Below are 20,646 nucleotides of genomic sequence, written 5' to 3'. Positions count from 1 at the left end.
GCAGGGTTGTTATATAAAATGCAGTCAGTAGCTTCTGAATGAGAGGCTGAGAGGGCTTCCTACAAAATAAAGCACAATGAGCTTCCTGATGGGAAGTTTAAACACTAAGAAGCTTATCTTGATTTCTCTTTAGGTTCTCTATTTTTATTTTATACCATTATCATTTTGTAAGGAGCAGGAACATTTGTCACATTCGTAAAATAGAAGCTTCCTTTAGCCATCTTTCTTCAGTGAACAGGTTTCTGCTGATATTCAGTACCTGGCATTAGGTGCTTCCTTTTCCCAAGGCAGAAAGAAGCAGGGGATTGGTGAACTGGAGCAGCAGGCTCTCAAGGGATTAGCATGTAACAACTGGGTGGGTGGTTTGGAGCTAGTACCTTCCTTGAGCTTCCTAGGTTGAGTCAAAGTAATGAGTTTCAGAGATTTTTGGTAAGAAGTATGACCCTGGGAGGGAATTTCAGGGGAAATAGGGGAGGGATTTAGAGGAACATATATAAAGGATACATGGACAACAACTGAGAAGGGTGGAAATGGGAGGGAGGGGGGAGCAGGGGGGTGGGATGGGATGGGATGGGAGTGATAGAATACTCTACTTAAAAAATAATTAAATAATTTTTAAAAGAAGAAGAAAAAAAGAAATAAAAAATAAAATGCAATATACCATTAAAAAAAAGAAGCATGACCCTGAAAATATTTTAGTCAAGCCTGAAAATACACCTCATTCTAATTCTCACCGTCTTTCAAAACAAACATCACAATGTTAAAACAATAAAAAGAAAATATTGGCAACCTATGAAATCTGAGTACCAAAACTGAATGTAGTAGCACTCAAGTTACACAGAGCTCCCTTTGTACTTATTCCCTAATGTTTCTCATAAACATGCCCAAGGGGTGTCAAGCATTTAGCCACCTCCAGAGGAGGTTCACTTGCCAAGAGCTGTGTGAGTTGCCAAGACCACTGGTATCAGATCAATTCTTTGCTTCTTTCCACTCTGGTTATTTCCTAAGTCTAACTCCCTCACCAGACCATTTTGTAGAGAGGCTTTTTCTTCTCATTGTCTCTGAATTCACATTTTTAAAAAACTACATCTCATCTTATTTACTTCTTTCAACTCATTTTACTTTTTATTGTTTCAAATCCTTGTCATTTCTCTTTATTTTTTTTCTCTAATTTCAAGATCTCCCGAAACCAAGTTGTTAGGGTTTTTCTTTGGGGGGGTGAAGTTTGGGTCCCCCCCCCCATAGAAAGAACCTGCTGGGAGTGAAATCAACAAGGCTCTCTCACCCACACTTCATTTTCTTCACAGCAGGTGCTGTGGTGCTGCAGCTTTCTGGACAGAAAAATGTGGTAAGGCTTTTGTTGCAGCTGCCATGCCGGTTACCAGGAGATCAATACATGATTAGAACACCTCACAGTGAATGATCCCAGTGACAGCACTGAAATGATGATACAGGGAACCGTCGGGGAAATGTACACAGGAAAATGTATACATGCCCTTGTTCTTCAGCTATCAAGGCTTCAGACTTAACATAGATAGCAGTTTCTGCACATACTTTTTGAAAGAGTTTTAAGGTTGATTTTTGTGTACCATGATTTGCTATACACATTTAGAGGGGAAAAAAGCTATTTAATATATTGGCACTCTATTTTATCAGGTAAAATGTAAAGAAATTCAGTAAGTTCATTTGCGCAGCATTTGTCCATATTAGTAAATTTTCTGGATAGAAAATAATGTTTTTTTTCTATCCATGATAATGTTCACTCCTTCTAGCATAAAAAATTTTTAATTTATAATCATTTCAATTTCAATAAGTTTTCAAAATTCCTATATACATTTTTTTCCTTTCTTAAAATTTGAATATTGAATAGGATTTCATCTTTTTCTGGGTGTAAGATTCTAGTTACTCAATTTTCCCTTTTTCTAAATGTGCCTTTAGTTTTAATCATGATTTTTACAGTTTTTCCATCTTTTGGTGACTGACAGAAAATGCCAGAACCTCACAAAATGAATATAGTTCAAATTCTGATGTCCACACTCAGGCTCTCAACACTGATTGGCAGGATTTTTTTTTCTTGATCATCTTCCTCTCTTTTTGCATGCACAATCTAAAGTTTCCCCCCTGTCCTCGACTTCCAATTTCACCGCCTACTCTTACCTCCTTCAGTCCTCCTATTACGATGAGAAAATTGAACCATGAATCCGTCAAGATCTTGTCCATTCCTAATTCAGCATTTCAACATCAGCTTCCCTTGCTCAGGGGATAAATGGGCCCTCTTCCTTCAGCCTCTGTTCTCAATATTTCTTCTGGTACACCCCAGGATTTTCCTCCCTTATATTCCTTGACTCTTTCAACTTAGATCTGTTTTTCATCTTGACCTAGAAACATACTTAACTCTATTCCATCCTGAAAATCAAAAACACAAGCAAAGCAAAACAAAAACTCCCACTGATGCTGTGCCACGTTTTAAATTCTATTGTTTTCATACTGACTCTCTCGTGATGGCTTCTGTCTTGAGTATTCTGTAATTTTGAATATTGACCTCAGCCAATCTAAATCTACAAAAAGAATGAGAATATTTGAGTCAAATGTGAATTTTTTCTAGCATAATTTTATTCGCTTTTGCCAGATACCTATGAACATGTTATTTTAATCTCTAGAATTTGGATTTTATCAGCCTAAGTATGAATTCTATATGAGGTCAGGGTTATACTTAGGAATTCTTTAAAACTACATTATTTTTGCCATGCCTAGGGCCAAAGCCAAGGACAAACAAATGATCTTGTCATGTACCTCTGCTGGTGGAAAGATTTTTCCCCCCTAGCTTGCCTTTTCGCTGAGAAAATATAGCATTGAAGAAACTGAAATTAGGAATCACTTTGCACAGGAACAAGGGGTTATTCAACCATGAAAACACAAATTTCCTTGTATCAGAAAACACCTTCATGCAGTCACAAATCTGATGTTGGCTCGCCACACAAGATTCCTGCTTTTCTTTATTTTTGAACAATGAGGAGTTTCCTTGCAAACTTTTAAAAGTTGTTGCATTATATCCAGCACCCTTTGTCACTGGTGAACTAACCCTTTACATTGCTTGGGGTAAAAATTCCCAAGTTTCTCTAGTAGTAAAGACTCAAGTCCCATTTGTCAAAATATTGTCAGACTGAGTCATTGTGATTACAGGAAGCTCTAAAATACCAAATTTGATATACCTACAAAAGAAAACATTTATATTCCAACATTTTCTGAGAGAAAGCAAAAAAATTAGTCCAAGGTTCCTAACCTTTAATTAGCAGAACAGGTAAAAATAAAAATTTATCTTACACAACTAACTATAAAAATTATATTTGACATAATTTCTACCTCTAATTAGAGAAGATTAAAACTTGAAAACTTAAGCAAACTGCCTCAGGTACACAACAATTAAGGAATAAATCTAGTATGCCAACCCAGAGCTCCCCTTTTAAAAATCCCATAATTCAAATTCTTGTGAATTATATTGCAAGGATTTCTAATAATGTAGTTATTGAGTAAACACTATAAAATAACTATCTTTAGAATAAAAATAAAGGACATATATAAGTGACATACTTATAATGAATTAAATGACATACTTTAAAAAGAAAACTTGGTAGAAAATTGTAATATTTAGGCACATTTTTCAAAGGATAAAATGGAACTTATAAAGATGAAAAACCTAGCAATTGCTTCTGGTTTTCATAGCCAGTAATTCTAAGCAAAGTAAGTCTGATCAGCCCCCATACTAAAAACAACTTTTAAAGCTGGTGAATATTTTTTAATCTGCTTGATTTCAGTTGAGTATTAAAGCAACAAGAATAAATTAAAAGACCAAGATGTAGGGGAGACCTAAAAAAAAAGAGCTTTGCATTTGGGGCCACTCATCCTTCATGGGTTTAGAACATGATATCTTACCGTGTATTTAGAGTATTTAGTATTTGTTCAAAATGGCAACATATCAGATTTCTGAAACTAAGCCCACACTTAATTAGTAATACCTTATAAACTTCTTAACATGTTTTTTAATGTTGTTTTTCTCTACCAAATTATCCAAAAGGAAGCTATCATAGATGGAAGTAAAATGTGCGATGCTGCTATACTGTTACTGTGGCTTTTCTTTATTTTATTTTATTTTTTTATTGTTGTTCAAGTACAGTTGTGGCTTTTCATGGTATAGCTATAGAGTTGAATCCCAAGTCTGCCTTTAGAGTCGGAGTCATGGTCTCAGGTAGAACTGCTGAATCTGTTTTCTCCCACATCCCCCATCTGTTAGAGTAGTGTGCATCGTTTGCTTGAAAGATAAATATCTCATATTGCAAATAGCACACATGTGCCTCCCCTTCTCATATATAATGATGAAAAACTCCAGTAAGCAATTATTTTGCAAATAGATTTTACCGAATACCAACTCGTGCCGCAAAACTAATTTATCCTTCCATTAATAACAAACATTCACCCAAGTTTGTCCCCAGAATGACTGTGGGAACAAACACAAGATTTTAGAAAAACATTTATTTACCAATTTCTGGGGCAGTGTTCAATCATAGTACTATTATACTTCTTATGAGGAAAATTCATGAAACTTTAGTATGTTGCACTTACCTCCCAGTCTAGAACATTGTAGGTTTACAGCAATTCAAAGAAGCAATCTTGTGATGAAAGTTGTTTTGACCTCAGGAAAAGCAATTAGAAATCTCCTACTTATGAAATATTATGCATACCTTGAGGAGCTGGCTGTTTCATTACTGATCTTTGTTTCTGTTTGATTATTTTAAATTTATAACTAAATACTCTAAGAGGCAAAATACGCTTTACAAATTAGGGGGGAATTTACCCTATATCCAGACCATCCTTTCCCATTCTGGGAAAAACAATCCCAAGACCTTCCACAGAAAGAACTGCTTCCTCCCAGTACCAGCCGCGTCAGACATTTACTTCCCATCAAATACCCGTGCTGCTCTGCAGTTCCTGTTCATCCTGCTGTAAGGGGGAGCCTGGGGACTCATTTTCGGTAGGCAGTACTACAGTTCTAATGGACCTGTAGGGGCTTGTACTGTGAAAATGTGGAAATAAAAAAGAAAAGTAATTTCATTTTAGAGACACAGTCTTATAAGACTGGCAACACATGAATTATGTTCGCTTCCCAAAAAGCAGTTTCTGTGATATTCTCAGTTGCACTTTGTTCTCAGTCTTCTGCCTTTATCAATGGACGCCATAAGAAACAGTTTTGCAAAATCCATTATGACCTTTAACTAGAGGAAAACTATTCAGTACATCTTCAAAAATCTTTGCTTCCTCTGAGTGTCCCTTTTCATCTTTTGGGCAATGATAGTCTGGTAAATGACATATTTTTTTAATTTCTTTCTTTGTTTTTGTTTCGCTTATAAAGCCGTATTTGGGATGCCACTTATACAACTAGAACGTAAGGGCAGTGAGGGTGACAGCTAGGGCTGTCTTCGTCATTTGTGCATCCTCTATCCCAGTATAGGTGCTCAGTAAACACTATTAGAAACGAGTGAGCCAACTGTATATGACTGAATGGCCTAAGTATTTGCCTTGTTATGTTGTCCCCAGATCTGAACTTTTTATTTTTACTTGTATTTCTCTGCACAGAATTATTTTCTATTCCTTGATATGATTTTTTGTGCCAATAATTCTGGCATGTACTTTCTTTAAATTATGAATGTATATATTGCAAATGTTAAAAATACCTTTAATAAACATTTAGTTGAATAAATTATCTCACTTGACATGTTGTTTCCACAGACTTGATACTTTTTGAATGACGCACTGCTAAGTATAGTCCCAGCAAGAGGCTCTCTGCGTTCATCTTACATCAAGTCAGCCGTCGTCCCAGAATAGGTTGAGGCAGCGATTCTGAAAGGATTAGTCAGGAAACTCTGCTGTCCCCAGAATCTTTCAAGGGGGCCGTGAAGTCAAAACTATTTTCAAAATTGTACTAAGATATTATTTGTTTCTTCACATTTACTTTCTCGTAGTGAGTTTTCCAGAGACTGCGTTATGTGTGATATCACAATAAATCGAATTATGAAGGTAACTATCTTCTATTAAGCCCATGAAAAAGAAACCAAGATGGAGGGCACAATTTGAATATACCCCCAGACCAGACACATAGACACATAACCAAATTTTAAAAGTGTCCTGATTTCCATGAAATGCTGACTCTGTTCTGAAACAAAATCTAAGCTTTCTTCATAGTATGACTTTCATTTCTTCATGGTATGACCTGATAGCTTCCTAGCCAATCAAATAAGTGTATTCACAAACAAGTAGGCTTATGCATGCTACTGCTGTAGTCGGTCACAATAATGAACAATGGACTTCCTCATTCATGCTTTATAAACAAAGCTGTAACTGCTGAAAGCCAAGCTTCCACCACTTTTAGTTTAGAAGCCCTGTTCACGAATAGTTTCTTTCTTGCTCCACAAAATATTTATATCGGGTAAAGCTCTCTGAGTTTTCTTTTGACACATTAAATGTTAGAAATATTTGCAAAAGCATGAAACAATGCCATTTTGTCACCAATTTTTTGTTCTTGATTAGTTTTACAAAAATATATTATTGTTGTCAACAGGCTTTTCCTATAGTCATTTTCAGCAACTATTTTATTTCCGATTTAATTTTTAACATAGTCAATATGGGTAGATGCAACTGATATACAAAAGTTCTTTGGGAGATTCTCAAAATGTTTAAGATCACTAAGCTTTCCTTGAGAGCAAAATGTGAGAACCACCAGGTCAAAAGAAGGATCTCCTTCTATGCTGTGGAAAAACAAAAGAAAAAAAAAACGTTCCCCCTCACTACTCCTTTGCACCATGAGTTAGTTTCAGGCAACGCCTATTAGGCAACATCTTGGAACAAGAGGAACCTGGGTGAGGGCTTCACAGACAGTATACAGGTCTGTAGACCCAGCCCCAACATTTGTTTTAAATGTTCGTTTCTGTCATACATTTACTCCAAATCCAAGCCAGAATTATCTTCTCTCAATTACTGGTTGCCGAGAAATTAAGACCTTTATCTGATTGTCCTGGTACAATTGTGCATTCAAAACGACTTCTGACACTTGGGTCCTGACCCTTGTATCTCCGATGCCATTGCCTAGAGGACTTTTTACATAAGGCTGCTTCTCAGTGGTGTGGCCTTTCTCTGGAATGGCAAATACATTTTATAGCAAGTGCCAACTCTGATATATTGTTAGTGGTTGGCTACAACATTGAGAGGCATTCTGAGGCATTTCCCGGATTAACAAGATAAAGGCCACAATTGATTAGTGGTCCACCCTGGGTGCTAGAAGGGAGCGTGTTAACTTATGTGCTGCGTATTTGCTTACCATGTGAAATCAATTGGAATTCCTATGGTCAAACAGATGTAGAACAAGGCAATCTCTAGTCCAAGTAAAAATTGCACAGAAATATAGTTACTATGCTCAGGTGCCAACAATAATGTAGCCCTCAAAAACTGACTCAATCCACTTAAAATTTGAGCATGGATTTTAATATTCAAAGATACAAATTCACTTTAAAAAACAAAAGAATTGCCTTAAAATTTTGTGATATGTCCTGTGTTGCAAATACAGCAGAAGAGTTTTACTTTTTAGATGAACTAGGATAGATGCCAATGCCCCTTGACTTTAAACTTTGAGAACTTTGTCTAGGACTTACATTTAGAAACAATTTCCTCAGAATGAATTTTCAGAAGGTGAATTCTGGAGATGCAAGCTGTGGTTCTTGACAGCTCCCAGATGTCGTCACTGCTGCTGTCACAAGTTCTTGATTTCTTTATATTGTATTGTTGGTATAATTAATAATTAATACATGGAGAAAAAACCCTCACCGATACAGAGAACAGGCTTGTGGTGGTCAGAGGTGAGTGGCTGGGGGTGGGCGAATGGGTGAAGAGAGTCCAAAGTGACAAAAGAAAACAAAAAAAGAAAAAAGACGCAAGTTGTTGCTAGAGATTTGAGCCAGCCTTGCTTTCTTTGCTTGGAAGGAAGCACACAACTGCATGTTTTTTCAGAATGTGTTCTACAAGTAGTAACTGCACACCATTGCCTTAGCGGCAATGCAAGCTGGCAAGATATTCCTTTAAATCACTTTTGGTTGATAAAAGGAGAAGAATTTTCAGCTTCTTTGAGAACAAGGCCAGAGCACTGACAAAAAGACTAACTTGTTCCTTTGCGAATTTGCCTTTTTATCATTCTATCTAGGGACTATATTGTGAAGAAGTGTACACAAGAAAGCAAGTAATGCCTGGAGCTAATAAGTCTGGCTCTAAATACAGCATTGTGAAGAAATTGGGGCGGGCGGGGGAGGGAAGCAAAACCAGAAAATAATATTATAGAATTTGTTCCCTTAGAAACAAAAGAATACTTAGTGCTTTAGAAATATATATTATATATATATTTTTCCAGTGGCACAATTTTCCCAAAGATGTGGCTCTAAAATGAAATTCTGACAATATAATCATAACCCTAGTGAGAAACAAATTGGGGGCATAAACATATATAGAATTGCATAGGTATATTTATATTCATTTGATTCTATAGGTCAGGCTACAAAGATTATGTACCAAAAATAAATTGATATGAACCAGAAGCAATGCCAGTTATTGCTTTACTGATGAAGGTAAAAGGTCACAATGCATAGAACTATGTTCCCTCAACCCCCAATGAAACCTACAAATACCAAAAGGTAATTTTAAACCCCACATTGGAATAAGAAAAAATATATATAGGAAAGCAGAAAATATACCAAAATAGACCATTACACAGATAAATCTGTAGGATTTGGATAAAGAAAATGGTGATTATTAGGAAATAGCATGAGCTCTTTAAGAGTAAGTCTTGAAAAACGTACTCCATCTGAGAGCCAAATTCCATATGAATTTGAATTCTGAAATTCCAGAAACAAGGTAGCATTCCCTATCATTCTCCTTAAAGAATAGGAGAAATATGGTATTTAAGACAGTCATATTAAAAGTGTATGTTAACTGTTTTTTACAAAGTAAATGAATCAGACTGTTAGATGTCCCTAAAATTCTCTCTAGCTCAAAGACTTTTTGAATACAGGATCCTAACGCATCATCGTCACTCAGCTTCTCACAGGAACTCATCCTTTGTTCTCTCTTAATTAATTTTGTTATTACCTTGAATAAAGTCTTAATCATATTTTTCAACCTTATAGATGACAGATAATGGCAGAAATAAAAAACATTGAATAACATTTAATTTTTGAAATAATCTCAACTGGTTAGAATAGTTTGTTCTTCTTGGTATCCTCAGGGCATACCACAAAGGCTGGCGGACTTCGAACACAATTTAATGAAAGAATAATGAATAAAGGAATGAATGGGTCAAGCTAACAAGGTGAAATTTATCAAATAAAACTAATTTGTTCAGGTACAGAATAGACTAAACCTGGTTTGATAGCAATTTAGATAAATACCAGTCAGATACAGTCCATTACCAGCTCAATTTAAGCCAAGAGTCCAATTAACAGAAGTATAATACCTAGGGAAATTAATCTCACTGTCATCTACTCTACCCAGACTATGTGTAAAATACTAAATTCCTTCTGAGTATCACTTTCTAAAGCTGACCTTGGCAAACTAGAGTTCAATGACAGAGGGTGGCCAGGGTATTTAGAGGCCCGGAAATCTTGTCAGGAGATATAATGGAAGGATCTGAGATGTTTAACGTGGAAAAGGAAAACAAGAGGGACATGCTTTGAATACCTGGAGAGTTATCATGATCTACAGCCATTCTGCAGACCGCCCAGGGAAAGAATATGGAAGCCACAGGGAAAAAGGTCTTGCTTTAGTATAAGGAAGGAATTTCTAACAGATCTGTCCCAAAACAAATTACTCTACCTTGTGACGAAAGGACCACTTTATCATTTTAAGTGTCCAGAAAAAAGTGTGACCTACCTAGGCCTTGCAGAAAAATTATTGCCGTGGGTGGATATTAGCATGGATGATCTGAAGAGACTTTTCTGACTTGGTATTCTGTGTGACATGCTGCCTACCTCTTCATCATCCTAATCTTTCTCTTCATGGATTTATCTTCATTTTATTTAACACCCTATTATGTCTCTCTTTGTTCCCTCTACCATTATTTTCATGTGCTCATGAGATAGCCTTACAATCTGATTTCCTTGGCAAACACAGAAGGAAAAAAATAATCCCTTCTTAAAATTCACATCTTTGCTCTAGTAGCCAATGGGCTTCCATTTATTGTTATTGTCTTTGACTCTCTGGAGGTATTCTTAAGTATTCCATCCCCTATACCTTATTGCATCCCTTACTTCTATTTTTTCAATTTCATCTTCTTCTTTACTGACCTTTGTGCTCTTCTTCCACCCATGAATAATAGTTGTTTCGTAAGGAATTGATGCTTTCTATGTACAGGATTTCCTGCCATTTTTTTGTTGTTGTTGTGTTGGGATAAAGGTAATTTTAAATCTCTTACCACAATTAGACAGTGTAATTTACACTGTTTCTAGCTTTATAATTCCCTATAATGACAAATGGTAAATACAGTGACAAATAATAAAGAGTCCCCTTTATCTGCAGTGTCCTTGTTCCAAGATCCCAGGGAAACCATGGATAGTACCAAACCTTACATATACTATGTTTTTCCTATATGCACATACCTATGACAAAGTTTAGTTCATAAATTATGTGGAGTAAGATTAACAACAATAATGATAAACTAGAACAATAATAAGAATATACTGTAATAAAAGTTATATGAATGTGATCTCTCTCTAAAAACATCTTATGGTACTGTGCTCACCCTTCTTACTGCGGTATATTGGTGGAATCATTCCATAAACAGGCCTGCTGCCATCCATGCTTTCTGAGTATGTTGCCATAACACAGGCAATTTTGCTTTTGCTTTTGAGAGCACACAGGTTCTTCACTCTGTACACTACCCTCGGCTTTAATATATGCCCCGCAGCATTGCCATGTAGTACCAGAGTTAATCTGTCCTTCCATGTTTTGTGCCCTGGTGCCTCCTTTGCACTTATGAATGTAGGTTCCACTGGGCATCTTCTTCCAAAAGAGCTTGGCTTCATGGCAACTGAAGACTTCTTTGGGCGGTACCCTTTGTCCTTAGTCAACTTCTTCAATTCTGTCAGAAGCATGGCACCAGCTTCTTCATTAGTAGATGCAGCTTCTCCAGTAATTTTTATATTTTTTTAGTCCAAACGTATCCCCGAATCTGTGTAACCAACTCTTGCTTGCTGTAAATAGTTGAGTGTCACTTGTTTCAGGGGATCCCTTACCAGAGTATTAGTATATAGACTCAACACTTTCTGGTACAACACATTTCCATCAATCAGAACACAGTTTGTGTTCTTGTTTTCCAACCACAAATGTAAGGCCTTTTAACTAAATATTATCATGCCCGTGGCTAAAACCTTTGTAGTTTGATGTGAGAAAATAAAACTAGCATAGTTTTCCCTTTTTATAATATCATGGATAAAGGGTTCTTTCTTACCTTAGATCTTAGAAACCTCGGCATAATTATTTTTTCCACATTAAATCGAGAATGTTCACCTTTTTACTTAAAGGGAGAACTTTACAGCTCCTCTTTGGCATACCCGAATTGCAGCACAACCATGCTTTGGGAGCATCACAAAGTGAAACTAGGTTACTCGAACACAAACACTGTGATACCCCAGCAATCCATCAGATAACCTAGAAGATACTAGGTGACACAAGATCCATCTTGAGACAGAGTGGGACAAGTCTAGAGTTCATCACACTACTTACTCATAATGACACACGACTTAAAACTTATACATTGCTTATTTCTGGATTTTCCCATTTAATATTTCTGGCCTACAGTTGACCTCTGTAACTGAAACCACAAAAAGCGAAACAGCAGATAAGGGGGGACTACTGTACTGAGTTGTTTGATGATACCCATTTCATAATTGTTCGTTTTATTTTCCAGTTGAGTTGCAAAAAGGACTTCAAATGTATTGTTTAATTTTTCTGATAAACAAGGTAAAATGCTTCAAATTTTATTAAAAGAAAGGTTTATCTTGGAGGAACTTTCCAGGATCATATCATATCAGTGAAACCATCAATCCACATTTCAGATGTTAGAATATTTTATTAAACTTTGGAGTTAAAGTACATCTGAGGATGGTGTCATAATCATGGACCTAGTGTAGCTAAAAAGACTAGAAGTCTTTCCCACATAATGGACATGTCAAAATTTGACATAAATTCATGGACACAAGATGTAGGAAATTTTTTATAGAATTGAAGTTCCATTTCCCAAGTCTACCCAAAGCTTGTTTTTTGTTTTTATTATATTTTTCATTAGCATTTATCCCCACTATACCCTCTTTCACCTCCGCCTCCACCCCTCCTCCCTACAATCTCCACACTGAGTTTTCTCTTTTTTTTTTTTTTTTTTGCTCCATCTCTCCACCCCCTCAACACCTCCACCCCCAACCAGAGCTGAATCTCTTAGCTCTCATTCAAAGGTCACTTGGCTTTTTACTATTTTGGTATACCTATATTCCAGTCTGTATCAGATGTCATTCACCACTAAGTCCTCTCCATTCAAATTCTTTCTTCACATTTAAAATAAAGAAAAGTGTAGTTGGAGAATATGGTTACTAGGTGCAAAGTCTGAGTAAATGTGCGTCCTTTTCATAGGTATAAACCAGAGCGGTCCAATAGATCTTCTGGTGATAATGAAAATAACTTTTCTATACTATTTTGGAAGATAGCCGCTAGCCTCATGTGGCTATTGAACACTTGGAAGGTGACTCTAGTGACTAAATGACTAACTTTTACATTTTATTTAATTTTTAAAAATACCCTTTTTGCCCCAGCTGGTGTGGCTCAGTGGATTTGGCAGCAAAAGAGTTACTGGTTTGATTCCCAGTCAGGGCATATGCTTGAGTTGTGGGCCAGGTCCCCAGTCAAGGGCACAAGAGGCAATCGCACATTGATATTTCTCTCCCTCTTCCACTTTTCCCCTCTGTCTAAAAATAAATACATAAAATCTTTAAAAAATAAAAATAAAAATACTTTGTTTTTTAATAGAGCAGTTTTATGCTCACAGAAAAATTGAAAGGACGGCACAGAGATCTTCCATACACTCTGCCTCCACACATGTACAGTCATCCCGTTAACATCCTGCACCAGAGTGGTATATTTTCAACAATTTTTGAATCTAGATTAACTCATCATAATCATCCAAAGTCCATAGTTTACATTAGTGCTCATTCTTGCTGTACTTTTTAAATAACAATTCTTTATTACTTTTGCAAGTATTTTCTCCCAGTCTGTAGCTTATCTCCTGTTCTCTTGACATTTGCTTTTGCAAAGCAGTTTTTAATTTTAGTGAAGTCCAGCTTATGCCTTATTTATTTCACATATTGTGCTTTGGTATTGTATCCGTAAAGTCACTGACATACCTGAAGTCATCTAAATTTTCTCCTGTTATATCATCTAGGAGTTTAATAGTTGCATTTTATGTTTAAATGTGTAACCCATTTTCAGTTAATTTTAGCAAAGTGTGTTAAGGTCTGTGTCTAGATTCCTTGGTTTTGCACGTGTATGTCCAGTTGTTCTAGTAGCTTTGGCTGAAAAGCCTATCTTTGCTCCATGATGTTGCCTTTATTTCTTTGTCAAAGATTAGTTGGCCATATTTCTATGGGTCTATTTCTCGGCTATTTATTCTGGCCCATTGATCTCTTTGTCTAGTCTTTACCAATACCAAAGTCAGGCAGTGTCCATCCTCCAACTTTGTTCCCCTTCTTCAATATTGTGTTGGCTATTCGGGATCTTTTGTCACTCCATATGAAGTTTAAAATCAGTTTGTTGATATCTACAAAATAACTTGTTCAGATTTTGATTGGGATTGGCATGAATCTATACATCAAGTTGAGAAGAACTGATGCCTTGACTATATTGAGTCTTCCTATCCATGAACGTGGTATATCTCTCCATTTATTTAGTTCTTTGATGTGTTCATCAGAGTTTACAATTTTTCTCATATAGATTTTGTACCTACTTTGTTAGATTTGTACCTAAGTGTTTCACTTTGTGTAGTACTAATGTAAATGATATTGTGCTTTTAGTTTCAAATTCCACTCATTCATTGCTGGTACAATTTAATTTCATTTTAATTAAATTTAAATACCTTCTTTTGGCTAATGGCTACCATTTTAGATAGCACAAATTTAGTTCTATAGAAAATACAATTATGAATTATTTCTTTTTTAAGGATTACTTCTTTTTAAGGAATAAATGTAAATGTCATTACTGTACCAAACTTTAATGTTACACCAAAACATTTATGCAGTAGTCAGGTGCTATGTATTAGTTATCTTACTAAATGCTAAGGAGCATTTAGGAGCTATCTAGGAGCTCAGACTACTGAGAGATGTAATAAATAAAAATGACAATATATTTTTGCTTGCTATTAGAGATATCTGAATGAAGGATTGTGGATTCAAAGTATATAGAATAACTGTGAGGATTTTAAAAGGTTTCATTGAAGAGTTTTATTTAAGCCAGGACATCATGGAAGAATAACTTACAAACCAAAGAGGGAAGGGTGGATTGAGGAAGACAACAGGTATTTCAAAAATGGCATGAAGTCCTTTAAGGGCTTGGTGTGTGTGGGACTCAGCAAACTATTCTACATGTGCTGAGCAGCAGCAAAGGATGCTGCTAGGAAGTAGACCCTCCACTGATTCTGAGAGTCTTGCATGATAATTAAGTTTGGACACCACTGAATTCATCAAATAGTATATCATATTCCCCCTATTATAATTTTTATACTTTATATGAAGTACTTTTTAAAAATCTGTTTCACTATCATTATGAGTTGATTTATAGAAAGATCATGTCTGCTTTATCCACTGTCTGCACTCCACAGGACCTGAGAATCAGAACGTATGAGTTACGTGAATGAACGTTTCTGCTTATTCAGAAGCTTAATCCCTTTGGAACCATCCCACCTACCATCACCCAAGTTACCTCTTTGACTTCACATCTGTTTATTGTTCCCCCTCTTGGTTGGCAATGACATTGGCAGACAGTGAGGCTGTTTCGTGGCAGTATTTAGTGACAGGTTATATGGTTGTGTTCTCTGCATTTTAAATGCAGCTGGGAACTTTAGTAGGGAATACATTTGTGGTACTGGATTTGAGTCACCCAGACTAAGATTGTGAGATGGAAAAGGACCTGAAATAACCCCCTTTCATGAACTCTGTAAGTCATGTGGTTAAAAGGAATTTTTTAAGTGAAGAGTGAGGTTTCAAGGAAAAAGAATGAGAAAGATACGGTAAATATTTGCTTCTTACCAACTTCAATGTAGTGTAAAGCACAGTAAACACACCTCTTAGTTCCTCCATTTCATCCACTGCCATATATACACTCACTACCTTATGATTATATGTCTTTATTATTTGACGGGGCTAATCAACCCCATAAGAGAAATAGGAAAGGCTCCAGAATACAAGAAAGCAATTCCCAGTCTTACCGGTATCCAAATTACTCACCCTTGTGCAAACGCCCTAGTGAAGTAATTACCTTCAGTATTGTCTCCCACCAGTCTCCTAAAAATATATCTTCTCCGAGCCCATGTAAAAATTAAACATGATTCCCTGCAGAGGGGATGCTAGTTATTGCATAGGTACAGGAACATCTCCTGTCCCTCTTCCCCCCAAAAAGCAAACAGAGGGCAGGAGAAAAAGTGGCTAATTCGATTATTACTGAGCGGGAATACTGGGGATAATGCAAACACAGACTAAAGTAACACTTTATTAGTAAGACCCTTCCCGCATTCCCCTACCCGCGGCTATGCACAGACCTCAAGGCCGGACTCCCCGCAAAGGGCGCCTGGAGAGTACCCAGAAGGGCACACCTCCCGCGCGGGTGGGCGGGGCTGCGGCTCAAGGGACCAGTCCCGCCCACGTTTGGCGCGCGCGTTCGGTAATTGCCCCGGCTGAGAAGTGTCTTGTCCCTCCGCGCGGCCCGTTCCTGCTCGCCTCCCGCTGCCTCGGGGCTGACGTGTCTGCCGTTTGACCAGTAGGGCCGTGATGGCGGATGCTTGGGAAGAGATCAGGCGGTTGGCGGCTGATTTCCAGCGGGCGCAGTTCACCGAGGCCACTCAGAGGTGCCCGACCCTCCCTCTCCACTGTGGCATCCCAAATATCCCCTGGGCGGCCGCTCCCAAGATTTGAGGCCACGGGTCCCTGGCTCTGGACTCCGGACTTTCCCAGCCCGTCACCGCCCCCGTAGCCGACGTTGGGGTTCCAAGTATAGTCCTTGTGTAGAAAACCTGAAGCCGACTGTGCTCCGGAATCCCACATCCCAACCCCAGACTGGTGCTAGCGCGCCCCGCCCCCACGATGGCCTAGGCTGGTGATTTAAGAGCTTTCAGTGTCCCTTAAACCCCTGCTGATCCGAAATCAAATCACTGTGGCATCCTTGTGTTTTGTACACTTCCTGACCTAAAATGAGCGCCAGAGGGTAACCCCCAATGCAGTACTTTGTAAATACTGTGTTGATTCTGAAAACATTTAGCCTTTTGTTCATCCGACGTGCGAGGCCGGACCCATGGCCCCATCTGGAAGTTTTAGACTCCTGGACATTGACACTTCCTACGAGGCCACTAATTTAGGGGGCTATGCCCAGAACACCTAACTCTGCTTTATAACAACACGTATGCTAATAGAATCGTTGTTTAACCGTGGTCCATTTCTCGCCGTCGATGTTTTTGTTGCTTCTGAGGCCGAAAACCCTGATACCTAATGTATTCTGGCACATAAGGTGCTAAGTGCTTGGGTTAAGCTAACGGTTGAGTTCTGCTTTTCCTAGGCCAGATCTGCCTACAGACCAATTGTATGAAAATAGGCCAGAGTATTTTTCTACCTAAATTTTATGTCCTCACTTTTCTATTCAGATTTGAACAGGCCTAAGAGAGAGCACATTTGAAATCCATAATAGAATGTTTTATACCCAATTAAGTACATGATTTAAGTGCCTGTGAACCTGCTTCCAAGTGTTGTTTTAACTCATCGAGGAAGTATTGTTATTGTCATAAAAGATAGAGATTTGTAATATAGAACCTAGCGAGTCTAGTAAACTTTTTTAAAGTCCCTCTTCATATAGTCTGTTAATTTTATTAAGCACCAAATGTATCGAGTGAATTTTTAAAACTTCTGTTTCCTTCAGGTTGTCAGAGCGGAACTGCATTGAGATTGTGAATAAATTGATTACTCAGAAACAGCTAGAAGTAGTTCACACCCTTGATGGGAAGGAATATGTTACTCCAGCCCAAATTAGTAAAGAAATGAGAGATGAGCTACATATTCGAGGTGGTAAGTAATTCCGTAGTTTTTTGTTTGTTTCTGATTCTTTGGAAGGGAAAAAAAAACCCTTAAAACCACGAATGGTAAGTTTCTCAGAGACACCCATCTCAATTGTCAATATGGTAGCAGCCTTAATATTTTTTAACTAGTTCAGGTAAACATGATCAGATAATTTAAATGAATTCAGATACTGTCATTTTACAAATAACTTTATTATTTTTAGTTATATGCCCGTGAGTTAATCAGTTGTTCCTCTTCACAGTTCATGAATTTATTGTGTAACTCAGGAAGGTACTTAGAGTGCTAATTGTGAAGGGGAACAGATTTTCAACAATTATAGATTTTTGAAAATCAAAGTTGTACTGTCATGCCCCCTTTTTAACTTAACTCTAAGTTGTTGCAAATTAGGAAACAATTCAGTACCATGCCACACATTTTCACTGTATGAAATGCTATTACAAGCACACACACAGTTTTTGTTTTCCTTTGTCTTTTAAAAATCTGAACAACTACAGAGCTCATTTGAACACTTATTAAAATAGAAACAACTGTGAAATCAACTCTTCATTAGCTGTTATCAGATAAAGCCTTGGCGTTTGCTTTGTTTATTTTCCTGCATAGTGTTAATAAAACATTAGCTGTAATGTGGAATACTTAACATTTTCTTTTTCTAGTAGGTGGAAGACCACCAATTTTAAATCATTGAAAACATAATTCATCCAAATTTAGTTGTCAGTAACTCTTTGGTCACAGCAGATAAATTATGAAAAGAGATAAATACCCTCCATAGGTCTGATCAACTTGTGTATAACTTGATGCTCATAATTGGCCTAATATGACAAATGATACTTTGAAAATAAAGGATTGCCTAGGCCTTCAGCTGTGAACACTTAAGCATCTAGTGGTTTGTATTTGAAGATTATTATTGTAGCTGTGTGTCCTTTGTAGGAGGAGGACTTCCACTGTCTAAAATGCAAATCTGTTAGAACTTACAGTTTTTTGGCTGGGGTGTACTTATGCATAATTTAAAATAAATGGATGTCTTTTCTTTAAAGGTCGAGTAAACATTGTTGATCTGCAACAGGTAAATTTTTAATTAATATCATTTTTCCTATGATTTGTCAACTTTTGATGCTATGAATTTTTTCAATGTTTTAAGTATTCAGTAATACAGGTATGAGATTTTGTATAATGTTTGTGAATAAATAATTATATTTTTCACTAATGCACTGAATCAATTCAGTAAGTCCTGATAGGGTGAGTCAATTTAGTAAGTTTTCTTAGTTGACTTGATTGTTCTTTATTCTTTACCAAATAAACTCAAATTTTGTCATTTTCTGTAATTACATGATTTATGTATTTGGGAGAAAAATCACTAATTTCATGTTCACTTGTTTTTAGTATGTGAAAATAATAGAGAAATATAAAAAAATAGAAGATATTTTTAGAAAATATAAGTGCATATGTCATCACCAAGATGCACTGTATATAAAAACTGGTGAATCTTTTGTAAAATGGTGCCTATTACATGAAAATATAACTTCTAACACAAACTTTCCTAGAAAGTATGGTTGGTCAGAAATGACAATAAATAAGCAATAAGCCTCTACTTTTTTATTTGACTAAGACTTTTTACAGTATTTCAAATAAATTTGAAATCCAACTAAGAGTAAGCTTTTAAAAAGATAGCACTAAATATATAATTTTAAACTTATGAAACAATATGAACTTGTCACTACAGAATTTGTATTATTTTCCAGGTAATTAATGTGGATCTGACTCATATTGAAAATAGAATTGGTGACATTGTTAAATCAGAAAAACATGTTCAGCTAGTGTTGGGACAACTGATAGATGAGTAAGTAAAATATTTAAGAGCACTTTATTGTGTAGTTTTTTAAAATAGTGTCTATATTTAAATTTTGAGCGAATATGGCCAATTTGGTATTTTGTCTAGAACTCTTATAATGTTGATTTTCATTATAAGGATTATTGCACTTAAAAAGTAAGTGCTTAGTAGTGTGGAGTAGTTGGAAATAATGTAAACTTAGGTTTTTTTCCTATTAAAGCAACACAAAATATAATTTTTACAATCTTTCCTACGTGATCGTAACTGTGAAAGTAAATTTGTTCAACAATATTAAAGAAAATAATTGCAGAATGTCCATTGTTCCATAAAGAAATCCTAACATTCATCATTTAATTAACCTTATATTTAGCTACACTGATTTAAAAAAAAGATTTTCAGAATATGAGTAATGAATAGCATTTACCTAAATATAGCCTATTTGTTAATTTTGGGTCGTACCTTAGTACAGTGCAACGTAAATTAAACATAAAAGGTCATGTTTGTTTGTCTGTTTTTACTATTAGAAACTATTTGGATCGGTTAGCAGAAGAGGTAAATGATAAATTGCAAGAAAGTGGCCAAGTAACTATATCAGAACTGTGTAAAACCTATGATCTGCCTGGAAACTTTCTGACACAGGTATGTATTTTCTTAACAGTAAAATGTGTCTTTTCAGAAAAAGAAAAAACAGAAAAGACTTAATGGGGTGGGAGGAACTAGGCTTTCTTGCCATTAAGTGACTTTTTACAAGTGTTTGACTATTGTAGCAACTTATTTGGGGTGTACTTCTTATACATGGGTGGCTCTGATGAGACTTTAGAAATGATTATAATCTTCCTGGGCCCAGAGATACTGGAGAAACAATTAATAGACCAAGTTGTGGCTCTGCTTTGATGCAATAGCAAGGATATCATAAGTGCATAGGTTTATTTAATGATTCTGATATTAGCTGTACAGAAACTTTAATCAGCATGTCTGTAGTTCTGATTGCCCAGTTATATTTTAAGAAATAACGAATGAAGATTATAATTTAGAGGGAGTAATGCTAGCATTTGTTGGGAAAAGGTCAGAGATGCTGTTAAATATCCTATAATGTACAGGACATCCCCACAACAAAGTATTTTCCTTGACTAAAATGTCAGTAGCACCATCTTTTGATGTCACGTTTTCTCCTCCTCCAAACTGGCAATGTGATTGGAGAGAGAATCAAGGGATCCCTAGCAATCCTTTACTGCTAGGTCAATACTCAGTTTGACTTGACTTGTGTCAGCACTCAATTAACACTGATAGTTGGGTTACCTGAAAATAGAGGCTTGTTTGTTTTCTTTTTTCTTTCTAAAGATAGTTGGACATTTTAGAATTATCGAAGTCCATTTAATACAGTAGAAAGTGCACAGGCTTTTAGAC

The 20,646-nt window shown here is 36.4% G+C and overlaps 1 protein-coding gene across 1 annotated transcript in view; it reads left to right on the top strand.

Annotated features, from left to right (window-relative positions):
• Positions 1 to 16,062: 16,062 nt before the first annotated feature.
• UFL1 (UFM1 specific ligase 1) overlaps positions 16,063 to 20,646 on the top strand; it is a 32,728-nt gene continuing 28,144 nt past the window's right edge. Inside the window, exons 1-5 of the mRNA XM_037059745.1 lie at positions 16,063 to 16,192; positions 17,254 to 17,399; positions 18,446 to 18,474; positions 19,151 to 19,248; positions 19,764 to 19,878. Of these exons, the coding sequence (XP_036915640.1) occupies positions 16,116 to 16,192; positions 17,254 to 17,399; positions 18,446 to 18,474; positions 19,151 to 19,248; positions 19,764 to 19,878 (465 nt within the window). The 5' untranslated portion in view covers positions 16,063 to 16,115. The remainder of the gene's footprint in view (positions 16,193 to 17,253; positions 17,400 to 18,445; positions 18,475 to 19,150; positions 19,249 to 19,763; positions 19,879 to 20,646) is intronic.

The sequence above is a fragment of the Sturnira hondurensis genome, unplaced genomic scaffold, assembly GCF_014824575.4.
Source record: "Sturnira hondurensis isolate 20B ecotype Veracruz unplaced genomic scaffold, ASM1482457v3 Scaffold0011291, whole genome shotgun sequence".
Lineage (NCBI taxonomy): Eukaryota > Metazoa > Chordata > Mammalia > Chiroptera > Phyllostomidae > Sturnira > Sturnira hondurensis.
Note: the sequence above shows the minus strand (reverse complement) of the source record. Positions and strands in the feature narration are given on the sequence as shown.